Source organism: Physeter macrocephalus, chromosome 20 (assembly GCF_002837175.3).
Source record: "Physeter macrocephalus isolate SW-GA chromosome 20, ASM283717v5, whole genome shotgun sequence".
NCBI classification, from domain to species: Eukaryota; Metazoa; Chordata; class Mammalia; order Artiodactyla; family Physeteridae; genus Physeter; species Physeter macrocephalus.
In genome coordinates this window covers 64,821,900-64,848,076 of record NC_041233.1, presented here as the reverse complement: position 1 = coordinate 64,848,076, position 26,177 = coordinate 64,821,900, and the positions used below count along the sequence as shown (strand labels likewise).

The 26,177-nt window shown below is 36.5% G+C and overlaps 1 protein-coding gene across 9 annotated transcripts in view; it reads right to left on the bottom strand.

Annotated features, from left to right (window-relative positions):
• Nucleotides 1–3,687: 3,687 nt before the first annotated feature.
• ADD3 (adducin 3) overlaps nucleotides 3,688–26,177 on the bottom strand; it is a 125,434-nt gene continuing 102,944 nt past the window's right edge. For 7 of the 9 annotated variants that reach the window (XM_007115932.3, XM_055080903.1, XM_007115928.4 and 4 more), the window contains 13 exons: nucleotides 20,022–20,160; nucleotides 18,109–18,260; nucleotides 17,063–17,143; nucleotides 16,058–16,207; nucleotides 15,428–15,571; nucleotides 15,217–15,315; nucleotides 13,902–14,084; nucleotides 13,086–13,343; nucleotides 11,669–11,788; nucleotides 11,200–11,286; nucleotides 8,259–8,382; nucleotides 6,534–6,629; nucleotides 3,688–5,929 (listed from right to left, as the gene is read on the bottom strand). In XM_007115932.3, the coding sequence (XP_007115994.1) occupies nucleotides 5,637–5,929; nucleotides 6,534–6,629; nucleotides 8,259–8,382; nucleotides 11,200–11,286; nucleotides 11,669–11,788; nucleotides 13,086–13,343; nucleotides 13,902–14,084; nucleotides 15,217–15,315; nucleotides 15,428–15,571; nucleotides 16,058–16,207; nucleotides 17,063–17,143; nucleotides 18,109–18,260; nucleotides 20,022–20,160 (1,926 nt within the window). In that variant the 3' untranslated portion in view covers nucleotides 3,688–5,636. The remainder of the gene's footprint in view (nucleotides 5,930–6,533; nucleotides 6,630–8,258; nucleotides 8,383–11,199; nucleotides 11,287–11,668; nucleotides 11,789–13,085; nucleotides 13,344–13,901; nucleotides 14,085–15,216; nucleotides 15,316–15,427; nucleotides 15,572–16,057; nucleotides 16,208–17,062; nucleotides 17,144–18,108; nucleotides 18,261–20,021; nucleotides 20,161–26,177) is intronic. The other 2 variants (XM_028481153.2, XM_028481154.2) reach the window with 2 other exon arrangements.

Genomic DNA, 26,177 nt, shown 5'->3' with positions numbered 1-26,177 from the left:
ACATTCTTTGGTCTAAGAAGCCCAGTAATTAACACAACAAATTGGTCCTTCCATAGGGCTCACATACTTACTGGCCTTTCGAGGGACAGTCTAATATAAGTAGACAAATAATGAGGAAAAATCTTGTCTATAAGATTTTGTGCTACATATTGTTATTTCAAAAGCATATTAAAAAATTTAGAATCATTTCTTAGAAATTTATTATTATTTTGTGTGTGTGTGTGTGAAAGCAAGTTTATTTAGAGAGATACACATTCCACCGGCAGAATGCGGTCCGTCTCAGAAGGCAAGAGACTGAATGATTTCTTAGAAATTTGATATTCTTCAGTGAACATCCAAATTGGATTAATAAAATCAATGCTATTAATTTTAAGGTATAGAGTTTAGTGAGGAACTAGTATTTTGTCTAGTGACAGGAGTTACCTGGGACTGAAAATAAGGAATTTTTTTTTTTTTACTATTATAAGCAAGGTCAATGCTGGCCTGAGAATGACAAAACCTAAAGTAGTTTGTGTAGGAGTAAAACAAAAGCTAGCTTAATCAATAACCTTCACCATTGCTTCAATATCAAGACTTAACCAACCAGAGATTATATAGGCCTTAAAAATAATTGTTGACAAGAGATATATCCATCTATCTGCTAGATAAGACATATAACATTTTTTGCTATGGAAGGAATATCTAAAGGTATCAGTTTGTCATTTAAGGTATAAATGGCATTTAAAATATTACAGGCTGTAGCACTAAAGAAACCATCATCTTGAGGGGAAACATAGAAGACTGTAACAGAGCATCTAACAGACTTGAAATTTTAGGAAAAACAATTATTGATAAATAATACACAGGCTCCATTCTGCGATGTTTCTCTTAACTATTCCCATAATAAAGTTCTAAGCATTAATTTGCAGGGAATTTTAGATAACTGTGTATCTGTTCCTAGGTTACGATCCGATGGGCTTCCAAGGGAGACTGTAGCATAGCAGACAAGTGTGAGACGCAGACTTGAAGACTTTTGCTTGAATCCTGGCTAAGCCATCTCTGAACTGTACGTCAGGCAAGCACAACTTCTCTGGAGGACTGATTCTTCCTAAGTCAGAACAAGATAACTAGGCTGTAAGGCATGAATGAAGTAATTTGGTATTTATAAACTTTCCTCAACCTTATTCTGCATCTAGTAATGCATAATCAGAAAAACGTTGCAAATCCAAGCTCATAGATATTTTGAAGGAATTTCCCTCAATTAACTAAAACTAAATATAGACCCAGGATTGCCCCCTAATGGTCATCTCTTAGAAATGAAATCTCTTTGAAAACTACTGAATTTGCAAATTGTTTTTTCTATCCAGATTTCTCCCAAAGGCTTGCTTATCCTTGTTCTGATCTCCAGCATGTAGATTTTTCTCCAAGAAAGATCATCTCCAAGTATGTTCATTTAAATAAAATTGTAAGTAGGTACAGTATATTTCTTATCTTTAAAACTGCTTCTGTAACTAGATTAAGCAGCCTTTTCAGGTTTTTAAAATAACTTTCCTTAGAATGTCTCTCCTTGCCCCCAACATTGGAAATTTTAAAAAAAGCAAAGATAAAGAGCGTCTACCTAAGCCTTTTTTGCATCTTAAGCAAAAGTACAGATATCTTATCTTCCAGGTATTATGGTGAAGGTTCAAGAGCTGGTCCTTCATCCTAAAGGATGATGTTACCGCAGGTTGTTCCCACTTTCCAGGTATTCATCAATTTCTTCATTCTTGGGGTAATTTTTTTAAAAAAAGTCTTCCAAATCAAAAGTTAATGTTTTATCCCAAATCTATATCCCATCTTATATCAAAACATGAATTCACCATGACTGGACTTATAATCCACATTAAGTAAACTGCCTCTCCCCCCAGAAAACGTACACTGGAGGCACATAGGGTCTGGCAGTAGCAATTTTAAAAATCTGAATCTCTGAGTGAAATACTAGCACCTCCTTTTTGTTTTGTGCAAGCCTTAGTCTCTATCTACAAAATGAGGATAATATCATCTACTTTCTTAGGATGTTGGGAAGGCCAAATGAGGTAATACATGAAAAGCATTTAGCATAATCTTCGATAAACAGAAGGCATCAAAAAATGACAGATATTATCAGTTATCTCCCCCCAAAATGTCAGTTATTGAAGCAGGCATTATATTACCACTCACAGGCAGGAAAACTCCTCTGAGGAGTTATATTCTACCGTGGTTTCTTTCTGAGATCACTCCTCAACAATTTTCAATGTGTTCTCCAGAGGCACTGAGTCCCTGCTGGTGGTATTGGTATTGGTGAAATGGGACCTGCTGAGACAACTAGGTTGAGAACAGTCTGGAGAGGAGAATGATAAGCAACAAAGTCTTCTAAGTTCTGGGTATTTCACAACAAACATGGTGGTGCCTAGCAATTAAGAAAAGGGAAGTTAAGTTCAAGGACTAGAAACATACAGGATTGTTAGGTCTATTGCACCCTCTAGTGGCCATAAAGAAGATTGTTCTTTTTAAAATCCCAGTTTGGTCAAGATTGCAACTTTGATGTATATACTTCACGCTGGAGTTTATAAAATAACCCACTTGCCTTTATGTGTTTTCTGCCCGTGTCAAAAAAAAAAAAAACAAACTGCTGATATTAAGAAAAACCAATGCTGTCACAATTTGATCCATTTGGTTCTCTTTATTCCCTGCTGAATGAAAATACTAATCAATAGAGGAAAAGGCACAGGCAACATTACCTTTCATGCTATATGGACTCTCAAGTGAGAACTGAAGATAATTGCCTTTGTTGCTTTATGAAAGGGAATTTTGAAATGAGCATCTTTCTAAAACAGCAGTTTTTCACCAAAGGATTATTTACAAGCCAAGGTAATAATTAAATATGCCCAAGACTATGAATCTATCCTCTGCCCAAACCCTTCATTTTTATAATGGGTAATTATAGTAAAAACTTCAATTAACCAGAACCCTCAATTAACATGATTTCCCCTCTTGCACTCTATTTTTAGGACAAAGTGGTAAAAAAAAAAAAATCACAAGAAATCACTCATGTGAGGGAGTTGGTTTGAAAATCTTCTAGGACAGATTATGTGCTATGTTTAAGTAGAAAAAAAATCTTGAATGAAATTACACTCACCCCATGATAACCAATACACAGGAAATACATACATAGCTGAACGAGAGCTAGAAGGGAGTAAAATATTTTGTTGCATGTTAATGTGGTGGAATTGTAACCTTTCTATTCTCTCTACTATCTTCTTTATTGTTACATTGTTACATAAATAAAAATAAAAGAGAAGTAATCTATAAACTCAACACATATTCTGCAACATTTTCTATTCTACATCCATAGATTCTGAGACTGAGAATCAGAATCCTAAGTCCTTCAAAGATCTCTAGATGTCAGAGAAATAGTTAAGGTTGCCATATCCTATCAAGGAAAAAAAGTAGGTCACTTGGGGAATATTTCCTCCAAAATGAGCTGAAACAAGAAGGGTTTTATATAGTTGATTTTCAACTAATTTGAAAATAAATGTATTAGGACATTCCTTATTCAGAAGTGTCAGTCTTACTCAAAATCTCACTGCAGTACAAAACTCAACAGTCCACAAAGTAATTCAGGGTAAGTAACCACCCTTGAACTGAAAGCTCTTGATACCAAGTCCATCTATTTAAAATACTGTTTATTTGTGATTTTACATTAATTAGCATTACATCTAAGAGCAATATCAGATAACATTTATACATTTTCCACATGACACAGAGGTTCACTGGCTCATTCTTTATGCCAAAGCAAGTAAATAGAGGCATTAGCAAAAGGTGCAAATAGTTCACTGTTGCATTGAAAAAATATTTATGCACATTGCATTCATTTTATATATATTTTTAAAAAGTTATGGAAAAGCATAGTTCACAGGTTACTGTTTCTACATACGTTGTAATACAACATAAATGATGTAGAACATAAAAGAATCCTCAAATACAGAATTAAGCAACTGAAAGTTTCCACTAAGACTAAAACACTGATTCCAGTAGTTAGTGAGATCTAGAATGAACTTTCCAGGCTCCGTTTCAACTTTGCATCATCATACACTCACAGTCAAACAGAACCAGCCCCAGAGCACACTATCATCAGTGTAATTTTTTACACGCCAACTCACCCTTCAGAAATACTTTGGATTATTTTTACCCACTGACTATTTTGGATCATTGATTTTACATTGATTTGTGACATGACTTGGGTGAAAGGGAAAAAAAAAACTATATTAAGCCTAGGTTTAAATTTGTATTTACATTAGAAAGAAAGTTAACTGAACAGATAAGAAAAATTGGTAAAAATTAAGAAGTGGTAGTTTTCTCACGGTGGGGGTGGGATTAGACCCACTGATTTCCTCTTGTGCTGCCTTCTGAAGATACACACAAGTTAAAAGGAGGATCTGACCCTTTTAAAACTCAAAGATCAACTAAGAAATACGAAGATTTTGGCAGAGAAGCAGAAATTTGGGACATGCATCAAATAAATGACACTTCAAATCCTATCATGACTATGAATCATTATCAAACTAGAATTCTTCTTCTCATGACACCTCTCTTGTTCCCTTCATTTTTCACTTTCTCTCTCATTCTTTTCCTTTCCATTTGGTTACCTTATGAGGGCTTCTTCATTCATTAGTGATACTAAGAGAAAAATACATTATAAGGTTCAAACATGAATCCTGTTATGCCTTTAAATGCTCTAATCCCCTTTTGATACCAAGTCCCTGGATTCTTTAATTATATTTAAGTATACTTAGTACCAAGCAGCCTCAAATGTGTTCTACTGTTAAATGATTGGCTAATATGCTCAGACACTTTTATACTGAATGGTATACAAACATCTCAACATACAAAAGTCGTTTTTGCCAGAGTTAAACTAAATAACCCATGTTATGTGTATAAAATCCCCTTTGTTGAAAAATAAGGGGCTTTCTAAACTAATAAAAAAGGAATTTTTCAAAAATTATAGTTTACTAAAATGACGTGTTTTTTTGCAAACAAAGTTACTTCAGGTGAGGAAATTTTATACTATGAATAAAATTCCAAATGAATCTTTTCTTAAATTTAAAAAACAATTATGTGCCAGTGTATACTAATGCTATAGATTCTTGTCTTAGAAGCTTTTAAAGCATTCTGTTAATGCCCATTTTAACAATGGGAACCCAAAAGGGACAGTCAATAATCATGATAAAAAACTATAATCTGCTTACCAAGTGAAGCAGGTTTTGAGAAACAAAAATTCTCTCGCTTGTTCACTGGTAATTTCTTTCCAACAGATATTATGTAGAAGGCCTGAAGTAATTCAGACAGATACCTGTTTGTGGTGATTATAATAATACTTCATGAGGGCAGAGCTAATCAAAACTAGCAATTGTTTAAAAAATTCAAAACCTTTTTTGGACATACAAAATGAGAGATGAATTTGGAAGTGTTTTTCATAATATGTTTTTCTTTTAGTAAAACCTCTTTCCAGTTCTTAAAGTCCAGTTTGCTACATACCCCCAATCTGATCTACCACTGCGTATTAATGATCAACGTAAATGTGGTTTTTAAATGTGCAACGTCACATTGTAATAATAATAATTACAAAAAGACTTTATTTAGGCTTCAACTTTCTCCTTTTTTTTGTTCTTTTTCAGAAAAGAAGGAGTGCGGAATTTCTTCTTTTTCTTGGATGGTGATTTTGAAGGTGAGCCTTCAGGTGACAGGACTTCTTCCATTTTTTCTGGAGACTTAATGGTAATCTCGATGTTTTCCATGGTGGTGCTTGTAGTTAACCTGCTCACTCGCTCAGCAAGCTCGTCTTCAGCACCATGCACGTCATCCTTGCCGTTCACTATCAGGACAGGCATGTCCATGGAGATGAAGCTCTTGGAAAACAGCTCATGGTTTTCTACAAAAGGGGAGGAATTTTTAATTTTATATAGTCAACATCCTTGCTTTATTTTACAAAACTGAAATGTTTAAGCAATGTACTTTAATTCCAATAAAGATAGATCATTATTTTAATAGACTCTGGGCCTATTAGCATAAAGCTAATGCTCTTAAGTGGTATAAAGAGGACAAAGTTGTTAGACCAAAGAATGAAGGCTGGGTGAGTCCAGTTTGATGACTTGATAGTTTCATTGTAAAGCAAGTCAGTATAAATGAGGAAGACAACATACGTATATTTTTCTTTAATTTTGGGGTCACTGGGCAATCAAAATCGAAAAAGATTTCATGCTTCTGATTGGAAGACATATGACAAACCAATTTTAATTTCACAAATTCTTAAGAACTATAGGTTGCTAATATCCAGATTAAGGTAAGTCAATATAAATGTTGGACAAAAGTAGCACCCCATTTAATAAAAAATATAAAATTATTGGGAGCTTTAAGTAAAATCCATGGTAAACTTACTGTATCAGGTGTTCAATTTCTTTATATGAAGACAAATGACAGAGGGACAGACTCTAAAGATTAAGTCGGTGAAGGCTATGGGAAATTACATTGAATACCTTCTAATTTTTCAGGGATATTTTGCGGTGACTGAGTTTGAGACTGAATTTGTGAAACAGATGAAGCGTCATCTGAGAGTAATTCCTGCTCAGCATCTGTTGGATAAGAGTTTAGTTAAAAGCCATGCAAAACAAAGAAGCATAAGATTCAGGGAGGTTAGTGCATACATCAAATACCTGCACACACAGGGATGATAAACTCTTCAGCAATGAGCTGAGCATGCTAACAGTTATCCCACATATTGATAATTATGCAGTTAGAGGAGGTTACTGTGTTAACATTTCCGGCTGCTACTGGTAATTTTATACACATGCTTTAAGGAAGCATGGCTACTGGAAGCCCAGGCAAATAATATGTATGCATTTAACTTTTGCTAGAGTGTTAGAAAATCAAAATACATTGAGCAGCCAAATGAAAAGAAATATGAAAGCTTCACCAATGATGCTACATTAATAAGGCAGAATGCCTCACTGAATTTTTGATCAATATCCAATTAGTGATTCCTGTCAGCAATATTAGTGAGCTAATTCAGGTCATAATGAATGTGGAAGAAACTATAAAGTTATATATAAAAGGTGATGGTTCTATTGTGCAATATTTGTTACCTGGCATCTTTAGGCTTTCAAAAAATAAGAGATTAAAGAGGGACATTTTACAAAATACAAAAACAGAGAAAGTTTCCAACCTTATGTTAGAATAAACAAGTTGAATAGCATCACCTAACATTTAGTGTAATTACATTAATGAGTCAGGATGACTTCCTTTTGTGACAAAGACACTAACACACTTATAAAAACTGTTCCCTGGATGATCCAGATGTCATTAGTTCTTTCTACATGATATCTAACTGGGACAAAGATTCTTTAACTATTGGTTCTGTTTTGCATTAAAATTTCAGCCGTATGTTGAAGATGCTCTAAAGCAGAGGCTCTTACCCTCTTTTGGGGTTACAGACGTCTTGCCCTCCACCTTGCACCCTTGCCTTCCTCAAATCTGTATTGTACAAAATTAAGCATATATTTTTCAGATGGCTCATGGACTGTCTAAAGCTTATCCAAAGACCCAAGATTGAGAACTCTTGCTATAAAGAATCTTTTATTCTTGAGAAAAAGGGAGCTAATATTCAATTGGCATTTTCATGAACAATTCTTAAATACAACCCTTGCTTAGGGTTCTGAAGTCAGATAATAGCAACCTCACTAGAGTGCCCATGTACTTAAGGAAAGTCACATAAAAATTCTAGCAGTTTGTTTTATATTTTGATTTTGAAATTAAATATTGACATCTTGAGACATCCAGTAACAAGAGATTTTACAAAGCATTAAAGCCACATACTTGTTAATCTATAATTATGTCAAAGTAGAAAGTTTTTTTAAAAAGTCACATATTCTGAATGTTTAAATCTATTACTCTATTTACATTTACTGTAGCTAGTGATTTTTTACTCATCCGGGGATTTCACTTTACTATAGAAGACTTTTTGCTAGCAATCAGATTGCTTTCTGAGGAAAACAGTCTTCTCTACATGTTAACATAGATGGTGTGTGGTAGCTATTTGCATTTCAGTCCTACTTATACCCAAGTAAGGACTGGGAGAGAGGATATGAACAATTGATTGTTAAAGGAACATTAAAAAAAAAAACCCTGACTGCCCTCCCTCATCTGACTCAAGAGGCTCTGTTAGCAGGGTGGTTATCCTGGGCTGAATCTCAAAACGAACTAACCTTCCAGTCCTTGCTGTTTACGTTCAATTGCCTTCTTATACTCTTCAAGCTCGCCTTCTGTGAGATGACTGAAGGGGTTCGGAGGAGCCGGAGGGGCATGAGCATCATCTTCAAACCGCATGGTCTTGCAAAGAGAAACACTGACTCATTACCAAGAGCTTTACTTATATCTATATATTTATTTATATATATTTACATATATACGCAACTTCATCCACACACTTAAATGTATATATGATGTTTGTGACACCCCACCTCACAACAATCATAAGAAATGATAAAGTAACATGCTTTGTTTAAAATATTTATATCAGATTAATGCTTTTAGACTACTGAGCCAATAGACTAAAATTGCCAGTGATCTTTCCTCAATAAGCCTGCATAGGTCAATTTAATAACTCTGAAAAAAAAAGAAGCCAAGTTCTAGAAAGCTTCATATAACTAAGAAATATCTTAAAAACCAAGAATTTTCAAAAAGCCTTTGAAAAAAGTCTTAGAAAAATGAAACTGTACCAAAAGAACTTTAAATTTGCTATGAAAATAAACTTGTACCTATTTGCTCTAGAAAAGAAATTAATGAGACTTACAGCTAAACCTGGCAGATTGAACCCATGCATTTAAAAAAATTCCTCCCAAAACCCCACTAAAATGATAGTAAAGGAACAACAACAAAAAAGTATAAACTTTTAAGGACAAAAGAATGGAAGATGAGACAACAGAGGATGAGAAGTCGTAACACATTGTTGGAAGATGGAAAGCAGGTGGAAGAATGGGTGGAAGAGCTGAGAAAGTTGAAGCCTTAGCCTTGCAAAGGAGAAACCTGCTCATTTGCCCTGTGGAGGCCTGGTAAGGCTCAGGTATCACAGAAGGTGCGGTGAAGAAAAGCTGAAAAGCGGGGACAAGTTAGAAGTGTAAATAAGGAACAGATAGATTCTCAGGTCCCCTTTCCTGTTTCACACAGCTGAGCATTTACTTCTCTCTCATCTCTGCAGAAGATCAGAGGCTTACTCTCCAGAACAACTGATTAGGGGACACAAAACATAGCTGAGGGTTCCCAGGATGATGGTGGGAGACTGGCAAGAGACTAGAGAATTCTCTGGATAAATTAAATGACCCCAGATAAAACAACTACAGATACTAACATTTGGGCATTCCTGAAAGAATCAACCTGGTCCACATCTAGTCACCCTACAGTGGAGCTCGCCAGTTCCCAAGCTCTGCACACACCTGAAGCTTCTGACTGGCTTTCAGGGTCTCATTCTTAAATACAGACAGACTACCACAGATTTCCAGACACTTGAGGAAAGCTTCCAACATGGAGGAAACCAGAATTAAAAAGAAAAAGGGAACTCAGAAGAAACAGACAATAAAGGCAGCCGAAGAAAATTTAAAATTGATTCCCTTAAGAGCAATAAGAGAAAATACTGTATCCAGAAAGACCAGGATGTTATTTAAAAAGAAAGAAAAAAAAAAAAGGAACATTCAGGGAATAAGAAGTCTTAAAAAGTAAAAAAAAAAATCAAAATAGAAAATTAAATAGAAGGCTTAGAAAATAAAGTCAAGCAAATCTCCCAGAAAGTAGGATTAAGAGACAAAGAGATATAAAATAGGAAAGAAAAAAATCAGAGGCTTAGTCAAAGAGATCCAACTAACAGTATATATATCCTGACAGAAAAAGAAATTGAAAGGAAAAGGACTACTTACTGAAGAAGTACTTTAAAAAATTCCCAGGACATGACTTTGCAGATTGAAAAGGGTTACTACATGCTAAAAGTGGAGACTAAACAGAAATTACTATAAAGCACACCATAATAAAATTTCAGAATAGCAGGGATGTAGAGAAGGTCTTTAAACAAAAAGCCTACACAAAGGTACACGAATCACAATACTCTCCTACTTCTTAACAATGATATGGAGTCAGGGGATAATATGGTGATGCTTTTCATTTTATTTGTAAACTAGAATTCTGTACCCATTACATGCACATTTGAAGGTAGAATACAGGTTTTCAGACTGTTACCTCCTATGTATCCTTTCCCAGAAAGCTATTAGAGGATGCGCTCAATGATAAAGGAGTAAGAAAGGAGTCTCCTTTCTTAAGTAGGAGACATACGAGGCAGGAAACAGGACTACATGGTGAGAAGCACAGGAATCCTCAGGACGGGCCTGTACATCTGGCCTGAAGAGCACCTAGTCCAGATCTGGACCAGAATGACAATGACAAAGGGCTAGAACTGAGAGATTACCTGTTACCTCTGACTCTATGGAAAATAATATGAAGAAAAGTTTGGGAAGAACTAAGCCCAATGTATCCTAAGTACTAAGCCAATGAAAAAAGGAAGCAACTTTTTCTCCAAGGGGAGAAAAGTTGTATAAGAAAGGAAATGTCATCATGGGATACTACCTGGCTCAGCACTAAGCGTTTAAAAATATAAACACTGAGAGCTGACTAGACAAAACATTGTGGTACAACCTTACTGGGAGAATGAAAAAGGGAAGCCTTGTGTAAACAGGCTAAACCCTCACAGTCCATAAAAGAAGTCACTACTGTCTTTTATTAATTCTAAGATGTACTTTTCTCCCACATTTTCTGATCCTGAAATTGGCATTCATCTTATAATTAGTTTTTTTCTCTTTTAGTGATACATAAAATAATGGTACTTCTCATAGTTGATGAAATAGATTTGATGAAAAACAGTTGACGCCTAAAACTGATAAACCAAGAAAAAGCAGAATAAAGATGCTCTTTAGAAACAAAGGTATATGCTAGAATAAAGTCCTTGCCCTTAGAAATTGGGAATTGAAGGTGACATTTTAAGTCTTGTGGATTATTTGACTTTTTAACTTGTGTTTATATTAACTTTAGTAAAGACAGATATTCATATTTAAAAAGCAAATAAATTAATGTGAAAACAAAGATCATATTGCTTTATGGACTTACAGAAGGAGGCTTATCCACAACAATTCCAGCAAGCAACTGAGATTGTGGTCCTGCTGTTTTCAAGTCATATCGATTTTGTTCTCGAATCTGAATTGAAACACAGTAACAAGTTCTTGGGGGTAACTCTGCAGGTGACCTTTGGCTTACTATTTGACCATCATAACAACTCACATTAATCTCCACTCTTCTTGATGTGTGATTTCCTATTGTCTTACATTGTTAGAGGACTACATTTTTCACTAATACTGCAGAAACATGTCTAATACTTCTTCCCCGTATAGCACGCTCACCAGAAACTAGAACAGAGCTGGAGGTATTCAATACAAGCTAAAATTATACAGAATTAAATTTCAAATTCTTCTGTATTTTCCTCTAAGCTTAGCATTAATCAGATTCAGTCACCAGTGATTTAAACATAAAACAGCATAAAAAGGTCTCCTCTAGTCAGAGAAGATCGAACATGTCTTACCTTATTTCTCTTTTCTAGTACCTCATTCGGGTTTGTGTTCAAAGGAACAAACTGATTTGGATCTTCAATTTTGATAGGTGTTCCACTACTAACTTTTGAAGAGTCCTCTGCTTTCATCCACTAAAGAATCAAAAATTTTCTAGAATGAAGCTTTGTGTTAAGGAAATATGGTAGGTTCTTGACAACTGTTTATTGACTCCAGTGGGTGGGTGCACACACTGCTAATATTTTAAAGAATTTCACTGAGTAGTTTTTAGTGGTCAATTAGTGTATCTCCCATACTAGTTAGAATCAGCATTCACTTAACAACAAACAAATGTCATTACTATTCACATGAATACTAAATTATGCCTATTTAAATTTTTTTCCTTTTGGCATTTTAAATATGTTGGTGAAAATATTTCAAGCATATAGAGCTTGATCTCACATTAACTCACATTCAGAGTTGCCACCTGCATTCAAGTTTTAAGTGATGATGGCTAAGAAGTCATCAAAAAGGACTCAATAAATCTCTTAAGATTTAGTTTTCCAGATTTCATTTTTATTTTTGGCTGACAGAATGGGCCAAGCCCCTGACCAGCATTTTACAAAGGGGATAATCTTGTAGTAATCTATAGTATAATGGCACCACAGGGGTGGAAGAGCCTTAAATAATTCTTTTCATTTACCCGTTATATCCCTTAAAGAAAGCTAATATTCATTAAGATTAATGATGACTGGCCATTAGTTTCTGTCAATAAAATTAATTCTGGGAAACTTATGTTCTTTTACTAGGAGATAAGAAATCGATATAGACTAGGGGAAAAAAAAACTTTGATGCCTAGGTATTTCCATATTGAATACTACTGATTTATATGATAGGATGAACCAATTTTGAGTATCTATAGAATTTAGTGATAAGCACTCCAAAATTAAACCAAATCTGAGACAAAATGCTGAAAAATTTAAGATAACCTGTTTCTTTATCTACAAGATCTTGCCTATGTGCAGTAATTCACAAAATCTGGCACCGTTAGGTGTTGATAACTCTTACAGTTCTGACTCACAAGTACAATATAAACTACAAAGCAGCATCATGCAACGGGTACCACTGGGCTCCAGAGTCAGGCTACCTGCATTCAAACCCTGATTCTACCATTCACAAATGATTGGTTAATTCCTCTGTGCCTCAGTTTTCTCATCTATAAAATGGAGGAGAAAAACAGCATCCTTTCCATATTAGGAGAAGTAAATGAGATAATTCATGTACGGCACTTAGAACAAAGTGCCTTGCACAAAGGTTACCTGATAAGTTATAGTGATATTATTGTTAATGTTATATTCTACTTCCCCAATATTTTCAACATAGACCATTCAATTAATCAGTAAACTAGGCAAAATATTTAGTAAAGGCAAACCACGTAAAGTAGGGGCATACTGTGATTTTGGTCCTGGGACTGGTCTCCCCATTCCGAGACTCCTCAGGCACATTCACTTTCATGTAGGTATTTGGTGAGTTCAGCCATCTTGTTTTTTCACGCTGCTGCCTCTGTGCCATATATTTGAGAGGAGAGAGTGGCACTGTATCATCTTCAAAGGAAAAGGCAGTCACAGTTGCTGGGATCTCCACATCACTCTTGTGCCTAGGCTTTTCTCGAATGAGAGGATGCCTGTAAGCATAGCCTGTTCTATATCCCTAGGGGAGGGAAAAACCACACTTGAAGCTATCAAACGTGTACCAAAAACAGCATTTAGAGTCTAATTCTTTAAGCAAATGATTCAATAAGACCCTTTTACCGAAAAACAAATAAAGGGAAGATCCTTCCAAACTCCATATAACCTCCACATAACACTAGAGTTGAAAATTAAGCAAATTTCAAGATCTGGTTAAAACTGATTTCAGCTGACAAAGCAATTTCCACTCACACAACTGTTCCTGACAAACGTAATTTCAAAACTGCTCACCAGAAACATTTTCCTAGATATAAACTGGTTTTCTGGAGGCCAAATCTCAGTGCTCATTTAAGTATTTGTTCCTGGGTCTGAAGGCAATCTGCCTTCTGACTCTTAGTGCAAGAGGCTAATAAAGATAAGACGACAGTTGCATGTTTCACTGATTCTTAAAATACACTGAATTCCTTCCTAGGGTCACACTCTGGAGTAAGGAGCATGTTCCAAAACCAAAGGGAGACGGAAACACCTGCTCTTGAATCTGGACACATGAAATCAAGGTTATGTTCACTTTTTCACCTACCAAATTGTCCAGAGTCCTCATCAGCCCTTCAAACTCAATCTCGCCAACCTTCCATTTTTGATGGGCACCCATATTCACTCCTCCTCCTCCAGATGCTGCCACAGTGTGGGTGGAAGCTTTATACTTCTGAAGATCCAGTACAAGCAGATTGTCTACTCCACCTGCCCCTGCTAATGCCCGCACCTGTAATCAATGGCAAAATATAGAGGCACAGGACTGTAAAGACTAGAATGAGTATTTCACTTTTAAAGAGGCATAAGGTTGATTCAGCAAATATCTGTAACACTTTGCTCCAGGCTGCCAACAAAGAAATACACTTGGGAAAGCAGGCAGCTGAAGTATCTTTTCCATCTATCTATACCTTCCAGGACTCTGACTGACTCTCCCTGCTGGAAAACACATTTAGAGCCATACCTTTTAATATATTTCAAGAAACTGAATTCTCTTGCCAAATTTTAAAGTTCTTTCCTTGCAGTTTTCCCATGGCAATCCAGTTAATACTTTTGTTGACAGTTATAATTTTAAAGGAATATAAACACTATACTGTGAATTTAAGAATATTTAGGCAGAAGTCAGCTCATTATCTCAATATAATTAAGCTTTTCATAGCCTCATTTGAGAAGAAGAGCGACCATTCAAGCAACAACAACAAAAAAAAGGTGGTTGTTAAGACAAGTTGGTAGAAAAAGTTTTTTCCCCCTTTTTCGCGGCCTTTCCAATAAATTCAGATTATTACCATTTGCTTCAAGAGAATCTGCTTGATTTTTCTTAAAGGGGGAAATTAGGGCCATTAAATGCATTCAGCTTCTCTGGGGAAAAAGTGGTTAATAAGTAAGTAATCCATTATAATAATGAGGCTGAGGCTGTGGCATCGCTGGAAACTGCATGAGTTCATAAAACTTCTGGCACTGCTCTTACACTTTTTATAAAAGTGGCCACAACACAGCTGATCTTTGATAACTGGTAGTCACCTTTGTTTCTCAATCAGCACCACATCACTAGAGGGTGAAAATGGAGAAATGTGCAACTATACCATCTTAAAAAGTAGGATTATGAGGAAAACGATGTTTATGAAGCACTTAGATTTGGTGTGTGTATATGAATTTTAATTTTCTTTCCTCCTGTTTTCAATTCAAGAGATACCTCAGTTGACCCTTTTTTACTCAAGTGAAGCAGAACTTCTCCTAAAACACAAAACAAAACAAAACGCCACCAACTGATAGAACTCTGGAAATAAGTAAACACAATACCCAACACAACAAATAACAAAGCAAAAAAAAAAAAAAGAAAGAGGGGGGTAAACAATTTTTCTTACCTGAATCTCACAGGCTATCTGCACATTAAAAATGTAATGAAAAGCCTCCTCAACTGTTTCTCCAAGTGCTACCACACCATGATTTCTGAGTACCAGCACCTAAAATAGAATCCCAAAGCAATCACTTTAAATAACTGGCATAGCTCACACTGCTTTCATCAACAGTAACAGCAACAAAAATAGCTCCTTAGATAGAAACTCTACTACATACCTTACAACTTGGCCCCAGAACTTTCTGCAGTTGAATTCTCTCCTCCTGTTCATCAAGTGACCCTTGGTAGTCATAATAGGCGACATCTCCCAGGATCAGGGACTCTTGAGAAATTGGAAGGATCCCACACTTCATGGAGGATACCTATTTGGTTGGGTTCATGCCAAGATAACACACTTAGTTACTAACTACACCTTCATAGGAACTGGATTCTTCAGTCAGCTCAGGAAGCGCTGGCCTATTCACTGTGTTCACCATTCCAGCCCACCTCCCACTTTAGTTCTTCACTTCTTCAAGAGAAAAAAAAAAAAGACCTTTTGGGGATACTACTCAATTTACATGCTGTGCCAGATATTAGGAAAGAAGCCTTGCTCTAAAGAACTCAATGACCCCATTATTAAACTGATGAGTTCAAAAATGCAAATGCTATCTCTCCAGTTGTTTCCTAGAACAGTAGCATTTACTCCAAAGGGCCTTTTGCTTTCTGGATATGCAGAGGATTAATACTTTGAAAATAACTTCAAATGGTGGGGTCTGAAAGAATGAAGATTATAAAGTATCATGTAAGGAAAGCCATGAAAAAATACACTTCCCAGGGTCATTGTTGATTTTGGCCCTTCAGTGACTTACAGCTGCCGTTGCAAGGGTATGGACGTGTATCACACACTTAACATCAGGACGTGTTGAATAGATTGCAGCATGGGGACTGAAGCCTGTGTGGTCAATTCTCAAATTAGTACTTCCCTGATCAACCACTTCTCCTATTATATTGACTTTCACCTGGAAAAATCAGAAAGACACAGTTAACTGGCACACATGCATCAAAGTTTCCTGTGTTTCATGAGCTAAACCAGGGGGTGGCAAACTTTTTGTCAAAAGCCAGATAGCAAATATTTTAGATTTTGTGGGCCTCTGTTGCAACTACTCAACTCTGCCACTGTAGTATAAAAGCAGCCGCAAACTACTATAAAAGAATGGGTGTGGCTTTGTTCCCATAAAATTTTATTTACAAAAACAGGTAGTCTGCAACAAAACTTAGCATTTAGCAAGAAGCACAGTTTCCAAGAAACTGAATAACTTAAGCTCTTCACTGAAGGTCTGGATAAGTCTGGCATTTCCTGAACTGGCTGGAAAATGTTCATTTGCTAATTAACACTATAGCACCAGAACCAACGTAGCTCCTACTCTTCTAGAGGCCAATGACAGTGGCTAGGGGTACAATCATGGAAAAATAAAATGCTAGAATGTCAGACCCTATACTCACACCAACTGAACTTTGTTTAAATCTAGCTATAAAATATACAGACTTTGTGTGTGGGGTTTTTTTTTTTGTTTGTTTTTTAAAAAAAACAAATTACAGAGAGTACAGGGTGAAAAAACATCAAGATTCTCTTCAAAACATGAATAGGTTAACTGATTAGACCAATTCATTTATTAGGCTCTTCAACTACCCTGTTTTTCTTGAACGCTAAAGCTTTTCTTAAAAATCAACATTAGCTTTCCAAATTCTTCCCTGTTCACTAGTAATTTGTTCTTCTATCCATACCTTTTCTTGTTCTGTCCTGTATTAAAAGCTAAAATCTGTCAGAAAAGTACAAGGAAGCACAGAAAAAGTAACAGGAATGAAAATTGTACCAAATTGGAGGCTGTGGCTTCAGAAAAAGACAGGCCTCTGGGAATTATTATTATGTGGTCTTGCTCCTTACTTATTCTTACCTGGGAGAAAGAAAAAAAAAAACAACAACAATACAGATTCACTATGAGGTGTTCATATTTTGCAGTGTAAACATGACTAGGAATATATTTACAATGAATAACTGTAAGATATCTGGGGGAAAAACAAAGCAGAAATTAAAGCTGTGCAACATGAAACTTCCCTTGAAAAGTTTTCTTCCCTCAAGCCCTAAAATACTTGCTAAAAAATTCTGACATTAGTTTCTCATTTACTGGACTTACCTAAAAGTGTTATTTTGGGGGTTCTAAGGTTATTTAGGGTCAGCTACATGCAGGAGAAACGAATGCCAGTATTGTTCAACCCAATACAATATGGAAATTAAGGGGAAATGGGCAAAGGAAAGAGAATAGATTCTCTTCCTAGGAATGAATTAAGGTGGAAATGGAAGGGGAAACCAAGGAATAGCTGGAGGAAGGGATGAAAAATTGTAGGAAGACTGCACCTCACATCTGTGCCATTTTCATCACACAATATTTTCATACTTTTTGCTTCCAAATATTGTCTTGTGTCCAAGTGTGGCAACATGAAAACAAGATGATGATGAATGGGAAAAATATATTAAAAAAATAAAGACGAGAGAGGAAACTTCCCTGGCCCCCTCTATTTTCCCTGCCCCAAGTGCTTTTCAAAGCATTTTTTAATATCACTGACTCTCAGATATAATTAACACAGAGAGAGAAAATTCTGCCAGGAGGATTTCTTCCTGGATAGGTTCTGCGACTGGTCTGAATTAAGGAAACAACACAGATAACAAATGGAGAAGAACATTGGGGTAACTGCAGCCTCTCCCTTAAACATAAGGTTTATATCAGGATGAGGTTGTGGTCCAGCATGCTAGGTTCAGAGAATAAGGCCTGAAAACCAGACTTCTGAGTAAAGGTGAGGAGAGTTTGGTTGCCTTTAAGTTGGGATTTTAAAAAAAGAAACTGAAAGACGAAGGACTCACTGAGATATATGTATTTGCCAGGTGGGCCCATCCAAACAAATCTGCAAGTCTGTATAGGCTGGCAAGTTTACAACGAGTAAGCTTTTCTCCCTTCATGTATGAGGATGTATCTGTCCCAGGAAGGTCATTGATAGGTGTGACCATGCCGAGACCTAAAAGAGGAAAAATTGTGGAGAAAGATTCAGGTCAAATAATTCCTTACCTGAAAATTAGTTGCCAGGAAGCAGCCTGAGTCCAAGAGTGTCCCAGCCTGTAAATGATGATCTGAAACTTATCAGCCCACACAATGTTGCATTAGCTTATCTTCCTTCAGAGAAGTACACTGAGAGTAAAAATATGTATCAGCTATTGCCTTGCTGTTTCATCTAGTACTTGTTCGAGAGTGATGTTAGGGAGTCAGGCTCACACCACTGGGGAAAAATGGTCACAGGATCCCAATGGTAAAAGCGTTATTAACACTGAGGTTACTGCTAATTTTATGATGAAAAGATCTCAACAGAAAGCTATTGTACCTTTCTAATACCTCTTTTGACTTTTATTCAAACAAAAAATATTTAAGAATGCAGTCAAACAGCAGTCTGGTTTCTGCCCTCTCCAAGCAACAAAAACAAGTCTTAATCTCTAATGACCCAATTGCTGAATTCAACTTTAGCTCAGTCTTCATTCTCCTGGACACCATTTCCCACCTCTTTCCTAGACTTCCTTTCCAGGCCTGTGTGGTACTATCATGGACCTCTTATCCCTTAGCCCTTATGGACTCTTGTTAGGATGCATGGCACATGACAGATAATCAATGTTATAGAAAAAGTGAACAAAACTAGCTCAACATTTTAACTTTCCTGTTGATTCTGATAGAATGTTTCTACCAAACTGGAAGAGTGAGTGATTTTGGAACTCATCGCTCTTCTCACCATCCATCTGCCACCACCGCCATCACCACATTCAAACCTGTTGCTTAGTCTTCTCTCCTCTTCCTTGGCTATGCCTTTCTCACTGAGCTCTTCCTTCTTTTACCCACAACCACTACTTTAGTTCAAGCACTTATAATTCACTTTGGGACTCTTTCAAAGATTCTTTAACCAGTATGTATGTCCCAACATACTGATCCACTTAGGAGTTCTACCCTCACCTTGCACGTTCCCACCATCATGTCTCTTTTCATACCATTCCTCTATTTGGGAAGTATTTGAATTCGTTGAACTCCTGTTTGTAAATCTTTAACCAAAAAGAAAAAAAGGAAGAAAGAGAAGGAAAAGAAAAGTCCCTGACGGTCTGGGACTCTGTGTACCTGCCCTGGTACAGCAGTGAGTTCTGTGCATGTCTCTCTGAGATGTAAAGTGCTTGGACTCAACGCCTTACGATTCTCGGTATCCTTAGTGTTCAGTCCACCAAATTGGTGCTCTCACTAAAGAACTGTTCAATGAATAAAATGTCCTAAACCCTTTTACACCAAGTTCTAACTGCTCCATCCTTTAAAGTCTGGTTAGTTGAGGCCTCTCTTCTTTCACAAAGTTCTCTCAGTCCACCGCAGCCAATAATCAATTCCAGCTCTGAGTTCATAGCAAGATGACTTAGAAAACGTCATTAGACAATTTCTTACGAGCTGCTTTGTAATTTTTTCCTCTACAGTTACCTTGCAGTTTCAATCTTTTGTGCATTCACTGTATGTCTCCTCAATTCAAATATGCATTTACCTGGGTGCAGGGACCACATTTTATAACTATTTTGTAATCCTCACAAAGTCTAATAAATGTCTGGTTGGTATGAAAAAGTAAGAGATCCTAACACTGTGTTACTCTATTAGATGTTATAAACTTAAGGACTGAACCAGATCAGAATATGCTGCTAGAAACGTGCAGTGTACAAAGTAGAGATGAAATTACGGTCTTTTAAACTTTACGAAACTGACGTACTGAGGGGAGGTGAAGTAAAGCCCGAGAAAGAATTGGCCATGATGTAATCTGCAATCTGTTGTAATGCTAGTAATCCAGTTGGATTGTGGCCTTTCTTCATCTGTTCTTGAATAAGGCATTCCAGGTCTTCCCGAAAGGCCTGTAACACACAAAAATAATCACTGAGCACATGCATCTGGCCTGGAGCAAAACGACCCAAACATAACTTGCTCTGATGTAATCAGTCTTCTTCCCCCATCCCTCTCTTGAATAGCTTTCATGTACATTAGTTTAAAACAAATATAAAACACAAAATAATAAAATTAAAACACTGGAAGAAGAAGCGAGAAGCTTGCTTTCAGGGGAGGGAAAATCATTAGGCATTCTTAATCTCAAAGCAAATGAGCTATTACAACATCTATAATAGACAGGTATAGGTAAAAGCAACTTTGTTAATAATATGCAACTAGAGCACCAAGTACAGACTGATGTAAAAAGAGACCCATTCCTTGCCTAGCAGCTCATTATCTAGGTTAGGACAGAGTTCTTATCTGAATGGGGCATGACTCTGACTATAGCAACTCCCAGCAAAAGTTTTCACTAAGACATAGTAAATCATGGCTTCCATTTTACGATTTCCATGGCAATTCTGTAGCTCTATAAACGCTGCAAGCAAACTTATAAAAGCTGAGAGCTGATTACTCCCCTTATGCAACACTGTGCTAAAGAAAGAACTTTTCCCCCCAACTTTGGGTACTGTATGTTCCTGTTCTGGAGTGCTGCTTTTCTTTTGTGTGTGTGTGTGTGGGGGGGGTATGTGTGGCAGAAGCAGTATTTATATAAATAAAGATACTGAACATTAAGAGAAAATTTTCTATTCCAGTAACCCTTGAGTTGCTAATATGATTCATCATTTGAAGCATCTACCAATCCTTCACATTAGTTGAAATAGCTGGTTTTGTATTTCTATCACACCCAACCAACACTTATTTTATTAAATTCGTCATTTATTCTCTTGCTCATGTTTATATTCATTCATCTTAAACATGAAGGCTCTTGCAATATAAACCATCTAGACCTTGCTCTTCCATTTGAGATTGGTTACATGTATAGCAGAATGCCCTGCTGGAAATTAAATTCAGTTTGTTCCCACTTCACCTAAGAGGGAGAAGGCAGAAAACTGCTTTGGAAACATTACCTCCAAGAGGGGTAGATATTTACACCATGGAGATCACTGGGACATACTCCTTAGAAGAGTGACTCTCCTTCAAGTTGCTGAGAGTAGCCCTCCTCATAAGGCTGGGAACAAGATCTCCTGGAGCAGTTGCTTAGATGTAGCTTTGCTTAGAGGATGGCTGGATACCTCTGACGTTTTCCGAAGGAAGAACTTTTTTTGCGGAGCACAGGCTCCGGACGCGCAGGCACAGCAGCCATGGCTCATGGGCCCAGCCGCTCCGCGGCATGTGGGATCTTCCCAGACCGGAGCACGAACCCGCGTCCCCTGCATCGGCAGGTGGACTCCCAACTACCGCGTCACCAGGGAAGCCCAGGAAGAACTTAAAAAAAAAATTTAAATAATGGCAGAGAAGCCCATGGTGAAAGTGGAAATGTGGTTGTGAGGCTATGAGGTGGCAGTACATATTAGAACCAGTACTGACTCATGCTTGTGTTGCTTTTAGAAAACTTTCTGCTCATTCAGCAAATGGATGTTTGAATGATTAATTTAAAAAATACTAGTTGGGACCATATTTGAATTCTGAGTTCATAGAGAAGTTTATACCAGTTAAACATGGTTTTTCTTTTATAAATTCAAGGCTTATTAAATGTAAATCCTTAGCATAATTACAAAAAAAATTCTAAACATCTAATTCCATTGACTTTTATCTAGTTCATTTAAATACATGATTTAAACCGGAGACACTATCGTATAAAATATTCTCTACAAAGACACATTACATTTATCAGAAAACTCCATTAGTACATTTCTAAGACCTTGTGAACATAAAATGGTTGTGAGCTGCATATAAGATGGATGGACGCATTCATACTGATGAGTAACATGAGTGTTTTACCATGTTTAAGGCTGAAAGGAAAAGAATCTTCCAGATATACTCATTTATCTTTACATAAACTACAGAAAACTTCTAGATACCTGGCAATGGGCCAAAATGCTCTTCTGAAACTTTATCTTCCCTTCAAAACCAAACTCTGTTTAAACCTTCCACAGTTCAAAGCAGCTATAACCAATATTCTTTAATTCAGTGTAAAAACAAAATTTACACCTACTGTATGTATCACAATAGCTCTGAGAAGTAGGCATAATTTATTTTATTGAATGCACCTTATGTTATTCCAGGAAGAATTTAAGGCAGATTCCATAGATTAACATGACATGAAAATAAATTAAATATAGGTAAGAAAATCAAGCTAACGAGAAAATAGGCATATGAAGGTAAGATAGAGCCAGGAATGAGGTTAAGATACAAAGAGCATACTATAAAATTGTATCATTTCCTAGAGATGGGCCAACTTTTATCTAAAGTCTCCAGCAGCCAACATGAATCAACACAATCACTCAATATGCTGGTTTACAAGGGTTTTAAGAAAAAAAAAAACCCCAACTAGTTGCTCAAGAGAATCACAACTGTTTATGACCCTGATGAGAAATTTTTGCTGGGTGGATTGAGAAAGCTAAATAAAAAAGGTTGAAAAATTCGTTCACAGAGGTCACAGAGCTGGTAAATGTCAGAGGCAACGACTCAGGTCAAATGCTTTTTTTATCAGTGAAAATGCTTTTTTTTACTTCCATTTATCCCATAGTATGGTGAGTACCATCCTAAAGCTTTGAGATGATCCATGGTGTCACAGAGGAACGTATAAGCCCTTCTGAAATTAATTAAGAAAAAAATATGAATTTCCCCTTTAAGGCTAGTGAATTGCTTCTATGCAGTATAGGACAAGAAAATAATCTTCAAAGTAAATGAAATGTCCCCAGCCTTTTTATATACTTGACAGTGCTTCAACAGATACGAATTCTTCTATTCCAAAAGATTTAATATTTTTTTGTCATGAACATTTATAACTCAGTTATTATGTTCCAAATATTTCTGAAATATTGTTCAGATAATTACCTAAGCCATAAAACAGTCAGTAGAAAATTTACTAATGATATAAAATTGTTTCAGCTGGTTTTTAAAATTTGTCAGTAAACTTAAGCTTTTGTTAAAATAATAAAAATTTTGTTTGTCTTTATGGCGGATAGTTAATCATATTCCTACTAAAATTCAATGTTAATAAAATAATCCTTTACAATTGATTCATTTGAATCTCACAACAAAGTCCTGAAATAGGCAATGACGTGCTCACGGTTACACAGCTAACAAGTAAATGGAATAAAGATTCAAATCTCGAACTCTCAGTTGGGCACAGATATTTGCCTAATTTTATCAGACATGGGTTGTATCACTGAAACCAAACACAGGCATACCTGTTTTATTGCACTTTGCAGATGTTGTGGGTTTTTTTAACAAATTTAAGGTTTGTGGCAACTCTGCCGAGCAAGTCTACCAGTGCCATTTTTCCAACAGCATTATTTTAAAATTAAGGCGTATGTACATTGTTTTCTTAGACACAATGCTACTGCACACTTAATAGACTACAGTACGGTGTAAACATAGCTTTAACATGCACACTGGGAAACCAAAAAATTCGTGTGACTCGCTTTATTGCAACGTTTGTCTTATTACAGTGGTCTGCAACTGAACCTGAAATATCTCTTAGGTATGCCTGTACAACTAATAAGGCAGCAGGTGTGCTGTGATCAGAAATATGAGTAAACCTCTTAGGCTAGATGAGAGCATTAGGTTATAATGATAGATAAAGCAAAAAAAATTCTACAGCAGATCTTGGAGTACCAAAACTTGCCCTCTTATAGCTAGGACTTCTCCCACCAAAGCAGAATGAGAAACTCAGTTATAAGCAGGGGAGCAAGATCACATGCTGGGGCTTCTGAAGTCAGATTAAACCAACAATTCCCTAGGGTCTCTACTAGAGAAGAGTCAGGTTAAAATATCAAACAACACATACACATATGTGGTTTTACAGCATAAATCGTCTTCCTTCTCAGATAGAGAAGAAAAGAGAAGAGAAGGCAGTCCCTGAATACATGAATACATGAACATGAATAAGGCAGAGTGCCATCGGGGTGATAGATTCTTTAAGGCCTTCAAAAACCAAAATACCGTCTAATGAATTATGATTATAATCTTCAAAGTGTTGTCACAAAAGCATAAAAATGTTTTAAGTTAGCGATACTGTATTTAACCCTATGTATACATTTCCACAGAAACAGTTGTCTACTATGTGCTAGGCACTGCACTACATGCTTTTATGGTATTTCATTAAACTGTCACAACCACCATGTGAGGTCCATTTTTACCAACAAGGAAAAGTGAAGCTCAAGTTAAGTGAGTTTCCTAATGTCACATAGCTATTAAGTGGTGGTGAGCCAAGATCCAAAACAAACACTATATGCATGTATGCATGCATAAAACATTTATATAAACAGATTAAAACTGGAAATGATGAGAAAATGGGCTGACCTCTAACTTAGGTCACAATAGTCTGGTACTCCAGGATCTCTACTATCTGTTAGGTCAATTTTTGGCTCTATCTCCCATTACTACCTCATGCTCTGGTAGCCTATGAGGTTTGCTGAGCATTCTCTGATCACAACTTGTACTCTTCTATCCTTGCTCACTGTATTCGTCAAATGGAAATGCTGGCTTCTACTGTTCCTCCACCAGATGAATTCTTACCCTTTACTCAACACTCATCTTAAAATGTCACCTTCTCCTTGAAGTCTCTCCTTTAATCACCACAGTTAGGAGGGATCTCCATATTTCTTCTCTTCTCACCCCACTCTGAATTATTTTAACATTTGCCTATACTACATTTAGGGTAGCTACCATGATTGTGATTTATTTTTCATACTCTACTATACAGTAATATCTGATGGCTGGGACTGTGTCTTTCACACTTCTAGAGTCTCCTGGACACAATTATTCAGTGCTCAATTATTATAATCGTAAGTTAGAGCTTCTTTTCTATATTTTCCTAGATATAAGGAAAGAATGCAAAGAATCTGATCTCCTCTTGAGTTAATGATAGCAAAGATCCATTTCATAGGTTATTAGCACTAGAATCTGAAGTTCTAGAAAACAGTCTTATCAGTCTGTCACTTGAATGAGAAATTCCTCCTGTGTAATAAGGCTTGTCCATCATCTAATGGGAGAAATTCAGTTTTTTAAAATAAGAAATGAATCTTCACAGAAGGTTATACATTTTTGAAAAGTCATTTAATTCTTCAACTCAAACAAAATCCTACTTGAAAACTTGGTTGGTCCCCAGAACATTATAGTTTGGACAGCTCTCTCATCAAACACATGTCCAAAAAAGTGTGGTTAAAAAAAAAAATCACTAGGTGAAAAAAAAAATGTTTAAGTTAGAGAGAGGGTGCCTGCCTTTAAAGCCTTCTCTGAATCTCACCCGTTTCATTTGATACTTCTCCTGTCAATGTTGAAGGACTGATCCTGTAAACTTTGAATTCATAAAGGTATGGATAAAAATAAACTTGTAAAAACACAAAAGAGAGAGTTGAGATTCATGTAAGGTCAGAGTATACTTTAAGTATACTCTTAAAGTATACACTTTAAGGGCTTCCCTGGTGGCGCGGTGGTTGCGCGTCCGCCTGCCGATGCAGGGGAACCGGGTTCGCGCCCCGGTTTGGGAGGATCCCGCATGCCGCGGAGCGGCTGGGCCCGTGAGCCGTGGCCGCTGAGCCTGCGCGTCCGGGGCCTGTCCTCCGCGACGGGAGAGGCCACGGCAGTGTGAGGCCCGCGTACCACAAAAAAAAAAAAAAAAAAAAAAAGTATATACTTTAAGTATATACATATTCATGTATACTATACACCAAAAGTAGGAGTAATTTGAAACATCAGATCTTAAGGCTTCTGTATCTAAGATCAGAACTTTCAGGAGAAAGTGGCAATAGATGAAAGATTTTTTTATTTTTAAATCACAGAAAGGAGAACCAATTTGATAAAAGAAACTGACTTGATGCGATTATTTTAGTTAAGGCTAAAAAAAATTACATAGACTGACCTATAAGTAATGTCT